Source organism: Prunus avium, chromosome 2 (genome assembly GCF_965620075.1).
Source record: "Prunus avium chromosome 2, drPruAviu1.hap1.1, whole genome shotgun sequence".
Taxonomy (NCBI): Eukaryota; Viridiplantae; Streptophyta; class Magnoliopsida; order Rosales; family Rosaceae; genus Prunus; species Prunus avium.
In genome coordinates, this window is record NC_142285.1 from 9,443,149 (window position 1) to 9,455,630 (window position 12,482).

The 12,482-nt window shown below is 48.2% G+C and overlaps 1 protein-coding gene across 1 annotated transcript; it reads right to left on the reverse strand.

Moving 5' to 3' along the window:
- Positions 1-5,641: 5,641 nt before the first annotated feature.
- Positions 5,642-11,797, reverse strand: LOC148296429 (uncharacterized). Its single transcript, XM_088248099.1, has 4 exons — positions 7,248-11,797; positions 6,999-7,142; positions 6,458-6,912; positions 5,642-6,360 (listed from the first exon to the last, which is right to left on the reverse strand). The coding sequence occupies exons 1-4, from the start codon at positions 7,615-7,617 to the stop codon at positions 5,815-5,817; spliced, it is 1,515 nt and encodes a 504-aa protein (XP_088104225.1). The 5' UTR covers positions 7,618-11,797; the 3' UTR covers positions 5,642-5,814.
- Between the last annotated feature and the right edge of the window lie 685 nt (positions 11,798-12,482).

Below are 12,482 nucleotides of genomic sequence, written 5' to 3' on the forward strand. Positions count from 1 at the left end.
TCCTTAGAAAGGTAAATTCTTGTTTTTCAGGCTAAGGCTAGAAGTAATAACTGGTTACTTGAAAGAAAAGGCATACATATAGGCTCAAGGTGGTTAACAATGGAAAATCATGCTTAAGCATGCATAGGGTTAGCTTGAAAGGCACAAACGGTCCAAAGAGGGCCTTAATATCATTTCTCAAATGTCATGTAATCAAATTGCACAAGAATGAGTAACTTTTAAGTGCTCAACCAAATCAATGAATAATGAGATCAAACAACAACTCAGATGACAAGAAAAGTAAGAATATGTGTATAACACTCATGAATTGAAGCACAAGGCTCAAAGCTCACATTATATGGTTATACAAGTCTAATTCATGCTTGATACAATTCTTTGGATCATGCAAGTCCCTCAACTAGAGAATTATGAAACAAATGGCAAGTGCGTAGAGGGTTTCAAACATATCATGCTAGAACGATGCCATTTAGTGAATAACAAATTTTTTAAGGGATCTGCCACCAGTTGGTTCAAGAGGTTGACCCCCGAATCCATCGGCTCATTCGCCGAGCTCAGGAAGGTATTCTTGGAGCGTTACATGATCATGTCCACCCGATTATACACCCCCAATGACTTGTCTGCAGTTAAGCAGCGACCAGATGAAACGCTTCGGGACTACATCACCCGATTCAACAATGAATACGCCAGGTGCGAGGGGTGTGACGAGGCGACAGCTCATAACGCCTTAATGGGAGGACTCCAAGGAGGAGACTTTTTCTTCTCGCTAACTAGAAATCCGCCCGAGACATACAAAGATCTCCTTCGCGAAGCAACCAGCTATTCCCGAGCTGAACAGCTTAACCTAGCCCGAAAGGCCTCGGCAGGATCAAGGGCTACAAATGAAGAGGCTAGACCCGGGTATCGCCATTATGATCGCCTAGCTAAAAGGAAAGATTACGATGGAGGAGCGAAGCGACGAGAAGGTCGGCCAGAGAAGCACAACCGGTATACTAACTACACCCCTCTCAACAGGACAAAAGGAGAAATCTTTGCCGTGATAGCGGAGGAGCTCCCCACGCCCAGGAGGAGTAAGCACCCGTACCGGGGGAGAAGGGACGAAAGCAAGTATTGTAGATACCACCGGGACCACGACCACCATACTGACGATTGTTATCAGCTTAAGGAGGAAATTGAGGCACTCATCAGGCGAGGTAGGCTACAACAGTACGTTGCTGGTAGGGCTGTTCCAACGGAGCCAGTCACATCGCAGGAAGCAGACCCTCCACCAGCAGCGACCAGGATGACAATCGCCACCATCTCGGGAGGACCTACATTGGCAGGAGACTCCAATCGAGCCATCAAGAGCTATGCACGAACCGCCATAAGGGTCCCAACCGAAGTTATGTCAGTGGGCACAACTGGGCGCCCCCCAAAGATGTCTAGGATAACGTGCGAACCTGTATCATTCACTGAGGAGGACCAATCTGGTCTCCACTTCCCACACACCGATCCCCTAGTCATCACTGCTGAAATAGCCCAGTGCGAGATCGCTAGGGTCTTCGTCGATGGAGGGAGCTCAGTTAACATCATATTCCTCAATGTGTTCAACCTGCTTGGCATCAGCCGAGATCTGCTTGACCGACGATGCTCACCCCTAGTAGCTTTCGGGGGAGGACATGTGCAACCTCTCGGCCATATGCACCTCACCTTGTCTATAGGAACACACCCCCGACGTGCTAGCACCACCACCAGCTTTGTCGTGGTAGATTGCCCTACCTCCTACAATGTGATACTGGGGCGACCAGCCTTGGTAGGTTTGGACGCCACGGTTAGCCACAGGTGCCTCATGCTTAAGTTTCCAACACCAGGGGGGGTCGGCTGCGTTCGGGGAAGTCAGAGCACGGCCCGGACATGTTACGCGTCATCAGTAAAACTAAAATCCAAGGTGTATGGAGAGACTTTCTCGTTAACCAGCGGCCTCGCCTACCCGGCACCTGCCGAAACATCAGAGCTCGACCCAAGAGAGGGGATCGACCCCGTAAATCCAAAGCCAGTGGAGGAGTTAGAGAAACTAACTGTCTACCCTGATCACCCAGAGCGATTTCTCCAGATTGGCACAAGGATACCGGCCGTGATTCGAGAATCTCTTGTCAAATTTCTAAAAGCCAACTTAGACGTATTTGCGTGGACCCACGAGGACATGACTGGCATAAACCCAGAGATAATCACACACCGCCTCAGCATTGACCCTCACCACAAGCCGATAAAGCAGAAGCGACGGAGCTATGACACAACGAGATACAAGGCAATGAAGGATGAGGTTGATAGGCTTAAGAAGAATGGATTTATCCGTGAAGTAAAATACCCTAAGTGGTTGTCTAATGTAGTGATGGTCAGGAAGACCGAAGGAAAGTGGAGAATGTGCGTCGACTTCACAGACCTCAACAAGGCATGCCCTAAGGATAGCTTCCCACTACCTCGAATCGACCAATTGGTCGACGCCACGGCTGGACGAGCTGCTAAGCTTCATGGATGCCTACTCAGGCTACAACCAAATCCACATGCACCCAGACGACCAGGAGAGCACCTCATTCATCACCGATCGAGGTACCTACTGTTATCAGGTGATGCCATTTGGCCTAAAAAATGCAGGAGCCACATACCAGCGCCTCGTGAATCGCATGTTTTCAGAACAAATTGGCAAAAGCATGGAGGTGTATGTGGACGACATGCTAGTCAAAAGCATTAGAGCAGAACACCATACCACTGATTTGATTGCCACCTTCAATATCTTGCGACACTACGGAATATAGAGGCCAATCCTGAAAAGATACCCGACCAAGTGTGCATTTGGCTTCGGGTCGGGTAAGTTCTTAGGATTTATGGTCAGTCATCGGGGTATAGAGGCCAATCCTGAAAAGATACAAGCGCTCATCGACATGACCCCTCCCAGAACTCGCAAGGAGGTCCAAAGTTTAACAGGTAGAATCGCCTCGTTGAACCGTTTCATTTCTAAATCCACAGATCGGTGTCTCCCTTTCTTCAAAGCTCTGAGAGGGAGTGGGAAAGAAATAATATGGACAGAGAGCTGCACCGCTGCGTTTAACAACCTACGAGAACACATGGGCAGCGCACCCATCCTCTCAAAACCAGAAACAGGTGACACGCTATCGTTGTACGTATCAGCCTCTTTATCGGCAATCAACTCGGTCCTCACAAGAGACGACAATGGCACACAACGCCCTGTATACTACGTCAGCCGAGCACTCCTTGATGCAGAAGCACGATACCCAGACATAGAGAAACTGGCACTAGCCCTGGTCGTCTCGGCGAGAAAACTCCGACCATATTTCCAAGCCCACCCGATCCAAATTCTGACAGATCAGCCACTTCAACAAGTTTTACAAAAACCTGAAACATCAGGTAGGCTAGTTAAGTGGGCAATAGAGCTCGGTGAATTCGACATTGAGTATCGACCCAGAACAACCATCAAGGCACAAGCCATGGCAGATTTCATCTCAGAATTCACCCTGGCACCATCCATACAAGGGACAAATACTCCATTGCCCGACCCTATTGAAGAGGCCAACAACCACTGGATCCTATACGTGGATGGGGCCTCCAATTCACAAGGTTGCGGAGCTGGCCTGGTACTCATCTCCCCTCATGCCGCGGAAGTCGAATATGCGCTCCGATTTGGGTTTCGGGCATCCAATAATGAGGCAGAATACGAGGCCTTGATAGCCGGCCTTCGCCTCGCCAAGGAGCTTGGCGCCAAAAAAATCCAGGTACGGAGCGACTCACAACTTGTGGTCAACCAGGTGAACGAGGAATATCAAGCTCGGGATGATACCATGATCGCATATGTGGCAAAAACAAGGGACCTGCTATCACAATTTCAGACATACGAGCTAAGCCAAATCCCCCGCTCGAAGAACAGCCGAGCTGATTCTCTTGCCAAGTTAGCCTCAGCTGCAGCATCAGAGATAAAACGGGTCGTGCCAATTGAGTTCCTCGCAGAAAGGAGCATCGACCGAGCGGAGCAAGAGGTGAGTATGCTCGACCAGGGACCCGACTGGATGACTCCGATTCGCGACTTCCTAACCAACGGTACTCTGCCGACTGACAAGGCCGAAGCCCGACGCTTGAAGCTCCGGGCCACAAGATACACCATGTTGGAAGATCGCCTGTACAAGAGAGGATTCTCTCAGCCACTCCTAAAATGCATAACTCTCGACCAGGGGCGAGAACTTATACAAGAGGCCCACGAGGGGATTTGCGGTGACCATTCTGCAGCAATATCCCTGACCACCAAGATATTACGTAGGGGATATTTCTGGCCCACAATGAACAATGACGCCAAACGACTTGTGCAATCTTGCAAACCTTGCCAACTCTTCGCTACCATCCCACACCAACCGCCTGAGAGGCTCACCACCATGACAGGCCCCTGGCCATTTGCACAGTGGGGACTGGATTTGATTGGGCCAATGCCAACCGGAAAAGGGCAGACGAAATTTGCTATCGTGCAGTAGACTATTTTACCAAATGGGCGGAGGCAGAGCCCTTGGCAACCATCACGACCACTCAAGTGCAGAGCTTCGTATGGAAGAACTTGATTTGCCGTTTCGGCATACCACACTCGATTATCACCGATAATGGAAGGCAGTTCGACAACGCGAAATTCAAAGCCTTCTGCTCTGGTTTGAATATCAACCTCCGTTTTTCTTCACTAGCTCACCCACAAGCTAACGGACAGGTGGAGGCAGTGAACAAAATTATCAAACGTACCATAAAGAAAAAGTTGGGAGCCAAGAAGGGGAATTGGCCCGAGCTACTCCCCGAAGTCTTATGGGCATACCGTTGCACCCAACGATCATCCACAGGCGAAACCCCCTACTCATTATCCTTCGGGTCCGAAGCAGTCATCCCAATCGAGGTAGGGCAACCCACCCGACGAGTAGAGCATTTCGCACCCGAGCAGAGCGGGATTGAGCAGAACCTAAGCTTGGACCTCCTCGAAGAACGAAGACTGCAATCAATTCTCCATCTCGCCGCCTACCAACAGCGCACTACCCGTTTCTACAATCAAAATGTGAGAGAGAGGAACTTCCGACCTGGGGACTTGGTCTTGCGAAAGGTTCTTCCTGGTACTCGAGACCCAACCGCGGGTACACTAGGGGCCAATTGGGAAGGCCCTTATGCAGTAACTGATGTTGCCCGACCTGGAACCTATCGGCTCGCCCAGATGAACGGCAAGGCACTACCACATTCATGGAATGCCGAACACCTTAGACAATATTTCCCATGATTAAACTGGGGGCTCACCATCAACTAGAAAACATCACCCCACCTACCCGACCCTTGGTGGTCCGGGTCGGATGTCTCTAATTTCTATAACTCACCGAACTTACCCCCGACGACAGTGAACTACCCAGTCAGGGGGTGGGATCTCGGGTGAACCTATCTGTTTTTCCCTTTCTAAATTAATTGCAGTGTGTTTGTTTTTAGTCTTTTCCCATTCAGACACATCCTGGTCGGCTCTGCTTACACTTCAAACATCACACACTTGAAACGTCTTATACGAAAACACTTAATATATCAAACATTCGTAAGTAAACAAGTAAAAACTTAAAAACCAATTTAAATTTAAGCCCAAAAATTAAAACAAGCTAAACAAGTTGAGAACATTGTCAAGACGAGCCGACTAAGATCCTAGTAGCTAAAACATTTGTAGGTGCAAAAAATGGCTCGACGTGGATGTACCCGCACCAGGTCAGATCGACCCTCGATCCCATCTCCAGCGCCCTGCGACATTGCGGCATGTGACCCTGCCTACTTCAAACCAAGCTTAGGAGAATTGGTACGACCAACTTCTACGACAATCTCCCGGCTCGGCTCAGCCTCCTCCGCATCAGACTCCCCCTCATCCAAACAACTTAAGTCCAAATCCGGATACTTTGCCGCCACCAGCTCAATGAATTCGGCATAACCAGCAGCTCTTGCCTCTGCCAGCTTCTCCGTGTAGGCATCCGACTCTTTGAAGGCCTTGACTGGACCTCTCACAGCACGCCGCATCGCCACTTGCTTTTCCTCTAACTCGACTCGGAGTTTACGCTCCACCTCCAAGTCCCGGGACAGACCGGCCTTATCCGCCCTTAGAAGTTCCGCTAGTTTTCCCAAATCATAACTCTTTCGCTGCTCGGCTTCATACAAACCGCGAAGGGCCCGAGCTTCATCCACCTCTTTCTTCTGTTGCCTCAGTAAGATCGCTTGTGAGTCTATCTTCTCCTGCATCCGAGTCTGGTGCCCTTTCAACTCCTCCAGTCTCCTCAGATCCCACTCTCGGTGCTTCTTCACCTGCTCGGCTGCCAGAAAATGCTTCACAGCCAGCTGGAAAACAGGTTACCAAAAACAGAATGTTACTGACGCCAATATCTCGTCAAAAAATATATACACATAAATATATTGTACGTACCCGAAGGTGATCCTCTAGAGCAGCTGAGGTTTTACCCACATAATTATTCTCATCTGATGCAAACAACTGCTCAACTTGATCGTAAGGGATTGCTTTTTTCACAGCTGCATGAAAAGCAGATAAGGTGGCCCGCCCGACACTAGTAGCATCTGGCTCGGTGGACTCACCCGAGCCAGCCCTAGTTGCACGCCTTTTGTTTCCCCTAGCCGAATCTCCGACGGTTTCGACTTGTTTCTCGGCCCTGCTCCCTTGCCCCTCAGCACCTCTTTTCTCGGTTTGTATCTCCGCAACTCGTTCGGATCGGCGAAGCCCCTCCCGAGTAGACCTATCCTCACCATCTTCCGGCGAAACCAACCCCTTAGGTGTTTCTGCTCGGCTAGCTACTCTGGTTTTTTTGAGAGCCCTATTCTTCAGCCGAGCTTGGAGTTCAGCTTGCTCTTCAGCCGCACCCATTCCTGTTCACTCATCAACAAGTCGGTTAAAAAAAAAAAAAAAATTATGGATATAATAAGTCAGCAAGCACAAGGAACTACACAATCACCTGTCCTCGGAATCAGACCCGCGTTTGCTAACCTCAGGGGAGTCAGAATGCTATTAACAGACCCCTGCCTGGTACTAAGTCCAAGTACCCGATCAACACCGACTTTCTCGTCGTCTGTTAAGACCACCGGCCTATCCCACTCAACTGCAACAACAGCCAAACAACAAAAAGAAGAAGTTAGTGGCAGTACTATATATGTATGGCTAAAAAATAGAGCACAAGAAGGGACCAAGAGAAGAAGGACCCGACCTAGTTCCCTAAAACAGCGAGCAACGCTACAGGTCGGTGTTCGACCCCCTTCCAAAAACTCCCATGCCCCCGACACAAAAAACCAATGTTGTTTCCAATGCTTTGGGTACGAGGGTCGATCTCCCACTATTTTTCCCACGGCACTTTGAAGATAGCAAAAGCCGACCTGCTTGGGACTCCTTTTCAGAATCAGACAGTGTTGGAGTTCCTTTATAGTCGGCTCGGTGCCGTTCATTTCCATCCACAACACGTACAAAGATAGCATGACCCCGTACGCATTCGGATTCAATTGGTGCGGCGCTACACCAAGAACACATAACCAACTTTGGAGACAAGCCTTCAACGGGAGTCTAACCCCTTGCCCAAACATATCTGTATACAATGTAACGTACCCCGGGGGCGGACAACTAGGCTTTTCACCCTCCTGAGGCAACCTAATCTCAACATTATGTGGAACCCCATAACGCTCCCGGATACGGTCCAGCTACCCACTCCTCACGGTGCTAGGAAAATGGTCAGCTGACCAGTTTTTGTCAATATAAAACTCGGGGTCCGACGGCACACCAAGCCTACTCGGGTAATAATTTACACCATAGTCCAACGCCCAACACCCTACTTTCAGTGCGTTACTACCCTCGTATGGGATTAGTTCGGCACCACTCCCTGACCGGCTCGGCTCATCATCTACCCCATATCCAACCCTCACACTATGCCTCTCCATCACCGGTAACCCATCCACCACCTCATCATTGGATGCCGAAGTCTCTCCGCTATTTGCACTTCGCTCAACCACACCCATATTGCCTTCATCCCCCTGCTCAACGGAGAACGCTGACCAGTCCTCCGAACTCCCACATCCCGACATCCTAGAGCAATATAAAAAACAAACTCCAAAGAACAAAAACCCAACAGGAGAAGAGGGGAATAGCTTACCAAAATTTTCAATAACCCAAGAAGTAACTTCCTTCCAAAATCGCCATCTCCAGAAATCGCACTCTCTGGCAAAGAACCAGAGGAGAGTGAAGAAATGCGAAGAAGAAAAGGCTTCTGCGCTTTCTACAGACGACTGTCATTTCCAAATCTGCAAAGTAACTCACCTACAAACCCACCAATCGGCAAAAGCCACGTGGACCACACCAACCTTTTTGGAAGAATTTTTCAAAAAATTCAAATGGGCGTGCGAATTTCCTATGTGCTCAGCAGTGGTTTTCTCTAGGAAAGCTGGGAGGTATGCATGTGCACAATATTATATGATTAATATTCTTTAGAATATTATATGGGTTAAACAATATTACAAGGATATGTGGGGCATGGGATGTGTCAAAGTGCACGTGAGGATGGCCACCAATTTCACAATATTACAAGGATGGGTGGCAATATCATATTCATATATATGATATAGCATTTCAAAAAAAAAAAAAATTAATTATAATATATATATATATATAGAAGAAGAAGAAAGAAGTAGTTCCTCGCCTTAGCTGGGGACTTGGGGGACTCCTACCAAACATGGCATGACAGGAGTTATATGTGAATTAGCTCGGTACGAAGACTGATGCAACTCCCCACCCAAGGCGTGACCCTTGAATAGAGAGTTGGGGGACTCCTGTTGATATATATCATAGCCGACCTAATTCACTATGTCAAAATGTCCTACCTAATTTACTATATCTACTATGCCAAAATGTCCTACCCGATTTACTATATCTACTATGCCAAAAATGTCCTACCCGATTTACTATGTCTACCAAGTCTAAAATATCCTATTCGTTCTCTGCCACGTGTGCCCTGACACCTTACCACAGTCCACTACTGTTGGTCGCCATGACCGCCCATAGGCCTGACTCAAATCCATCGAGGAATGTCCCGCACGGATTCCAAAGGCACGTCAGACACCTCCTGCAGCAATAGCATGGGTCCTCGACGAACCCATACGGACATCTCACTATAAATATGCCCCTCAAGCATGTCCAGGGGTAAGCTTATTCTCACAAAATCACTCAGAACATTAACTATCACGAGTTCACTAACTTAGGCATCGGAGAGGGTTTGGCCGGTACCGCACCGGTGCCCTTCACGGTGGTCTTTTGCTCATTGTGTGCAGGTGAACCCATACTATAATTTAGGTTTCAGCCCTGCTGAAGCCTCACTGTTGGCTGTGCTAAAAACACCTACAACAATAACCAAAGATGTTGGCTGATTCAATCAAAACAAACGGATGATCTAAATCAAATAAAAGACACTGAAAACCCATTAGTACTCTCAAGGAAATATACTGAAAACCAAAGAAGATATCAATTCCAGAAATTACCCTAATAAAAAAATTCCTTCTACCTATCATGGAACTCACGATCCCACAATACCATATGATGGAAGATCTTTGTTTTGTTTCCACAAGTTTTAATCAACAGCACCTACAGATGACATTCCGAACCAGACAATTACCATTTTGAGCCATCATTGACATTTGAAATACTGTAGGAGAGCTGGCCCCCCCGATAATTTATTGAAGATTTAAACGCACATGATTGTGAGAACCTTACAACTATATCATCCAGTATTTATTATCTTATAGATCTCCTTCTTTTTAATTGCAAATCACTGGAAAATATTTAAACACTATAAAGTATATTTGAACATGATCAGTTACCGAAGCTTCAGTATCTAGACTTGACTAATTCCCACAGACTACGCGCGCACAGCAGTGATTATTACCCGTGGGATATATCCTGGGGACAGCTGGATGGAGGGATATGTCAAGTGACATTCACATTTTTTTTTGTTTTTTGGGTGCTAAGGAGGGCTAAAGCCCAAACAAGGAAACAAAATTACAAAGGAATTAAGCGAGGAGTAGCCACATTGCTAGTATCAGCAGCAAGCACAGTACAAAGAAAGGCAGGCTCTGAAGCAAAAACATGGGGTCCAAGAGGGAAGTAGTAGCTCTTAGCAGCCAAAAGATCAGTAGCACGATTTTGCTCATGATAGACATGGGTAAGAGAGCAAATCCAGTCATCATGAAGCTTCAGGTGACAACAGTTTAGGAGACTAAAGAGAGGATGATCAGACATAGGGGCATTCTGAAGAAGGGCCACCACATAACTAGCATCACATTCCACCTCCACAATTCTGTAGCCCATATCCCAGGCCAACTTGAGGCCCCAAAAAACACCCCACAGCTCAGCCTCTAGGATTGTCCCAATACCAAGATTCACTGAAAAACCATTTAACCACTTGCCAGTGGAGTTTCTCAAGATACCACCCGCACCAATACAACCAGTTTCAGTTTTCCTGCTACGATCAGTATTGATTTTACAGATTCCACACTTGGGAGCAGTCCAATGCAAATGTACCAGGTGCTTCACAACAAGATCAGGAGTATGATTACAAACAGTAAACCAATCCATAGCATAATTCATAATTATTTGACGAGAGTTAGGAGGAGTCGAAAAATTCTGCTCAAAGACCACCTTACAACTCCATTTCCACACAAACCAGAGATAAACTGTGAAGACCAACGACCAAGGAATACTATGAAAGGTTCTATGAGATTTTAATTTCTTAAGGAGCCAAGAATCAAAATCAATCAATGAAAGATTAGGAACCTTGTTGACGCCAAAAAATGGTTCTCTGACTTTAAGGGTCAACTTAGTAATTTTGCGCCTTCGGTGTGCTTGAGGCCTCGGTAGGGAGCGTGATCTGCAAAATGAGAGAACGCTCGGTAAGACCCAAGGCACCGGTGTGGTACCGGCCGAAGGCTCTCCGATGCTTAAGTAAGTTCGGGAATAGAAAGTTTGACTGACAGATCAATAGGCTTGTATGCCGTTAGTTCTAATTACCTCCACTTTGGGATAGTTGGCCTCCTTTTATAGGCCTTGGGAGGTGTGCATTTGTTGATAATTTCGATGTGGGACTGTGAATGTCGTTTGGGAGCGTGCCACGTGTCCTAGGAGAGGGCGTTGCCCTAATGGTGAGATCGGTAGGTAGAGAGCCAAGGGCGCCTCTGACCAAGCACGAACTTCGGATAAAGGCGGTAAAGGCGCTGAGGCTGCGACCTCGAAGGTGTCCGGGAAAAGGCAGACTACAGTCGACCTGGAGGGGGAGACGACGCCTAAACGCGCTCGGCACCCTAAGCCTCCGAGGGCGACCCTGTTTGCCGAGGATGAAGGCGCCACTTCCGAGCCTGTCACGATAGCCTGTCCGTCGAAGACGGTTCAGTTTGCGAACCACATGATCTTGGGTTCGCAGATGGAACTGTCCGAGATAGAGGAGCTTTCGAAGAAGCAGCTTCGGGATGAGGCTGGGCGAGCCTTCCGTCTCTAGGCTTCTGTAAGTTCCGTTTTCTTCCTATACTTTGATTTCCGTTTCTTGCATTACTTAACTGATGACTCTTCCTTTTTTTTTTTTTCCGCAGGCATCCATGGACATGTGGCTGTGCATGAAGCGGGCCCTCAACTCTGCCGAGCGCTCGAGGAAGCTATATGAGGACGGCAAGGCCAGGGTTGCCGATACCAACAAGGCACTGCAGGACCATGCCAACCTGGTGCTGGACATGCAGGCTGCCGAACGGCAGGTCAAGGCCGCGAAAGAGGCGGCAGGGTTGGCGGCGAAGGACGCCGAGGCCGCGAAAGTGGCGGTGCAGGTGGCGCTGGAGGAGTCCGAGCGGGCCAAAGCCGGCGAGATTGAGGCTGCCGTTCGGGAGGCGGTGAGGACCTACCGATCATCCACAGAGTTCTCCAAACTTCTGGACAAGGAGGTGGGCTCGGAGATGGCGGACCTCGTTTACCGTTTCAAGCGGTACAATCCCGGCCGGAAGCTCAACCTCAACTTCATCGCCGATCCTCCTCCCCTTCCCGAAGGCATAACGGAAGAAATGATCGAGGACTATGAGGGGGAGGAGGACCCTCTGGATGCCGAGCCTTCCCAGTCTGCTGCCGTTCCTCCCCAGACTTCCGAGGACCCTCATGTTGCTGAGGATGACGTTAGGGAGGCTGCCGTTTGAAGCTGGCCTTGGGCCCTTAATCTTTTGTTTATTAGTATGTAATATTAATTGTCGTTTCAGGCATTTCCGAACAAGTTGATGCCGAGGGCATTTGTTAATTTAAACAATCGTTTTGTTCAACTTGTGTTTTGTTTGATTCATGATGATCTTTTTGAATCCTATCCATGTTTGTTACTGCCGTAGGCACATAACCGTTTAGGATGATTACCGATTGGGCCGTTGGCTACTTAGTTGTT

What these genes read in the sequence shown, in the direction of transcription:
- LOC148296429 (XM_088248099.1), bottom strand. Translation starts at nt 7,617, where the DNA reads ATGTTTGGGCAAGGGGTTAGACTCCCGTTGAAGGCTTGTCTCCAAAGT. An exon ending in GGGTCTGATTCCGAGGACAG is followed by an intron (nt 6,913 to 6,998) that starts GTGATTGTGTAG and finishes ATGAGTGAACAG; the next exon opens with GAATGGGTGCGGCTGAAGAG. An exon ending in CTCTAGAGGATCACCTTCGG is followed by an intron (nt 6,361 to 6,457) that starts GTACGTACAATA and finishes CTGGCTGTGAAG; the next exon opens with CATTTTCTGGCAGCCGAGCA.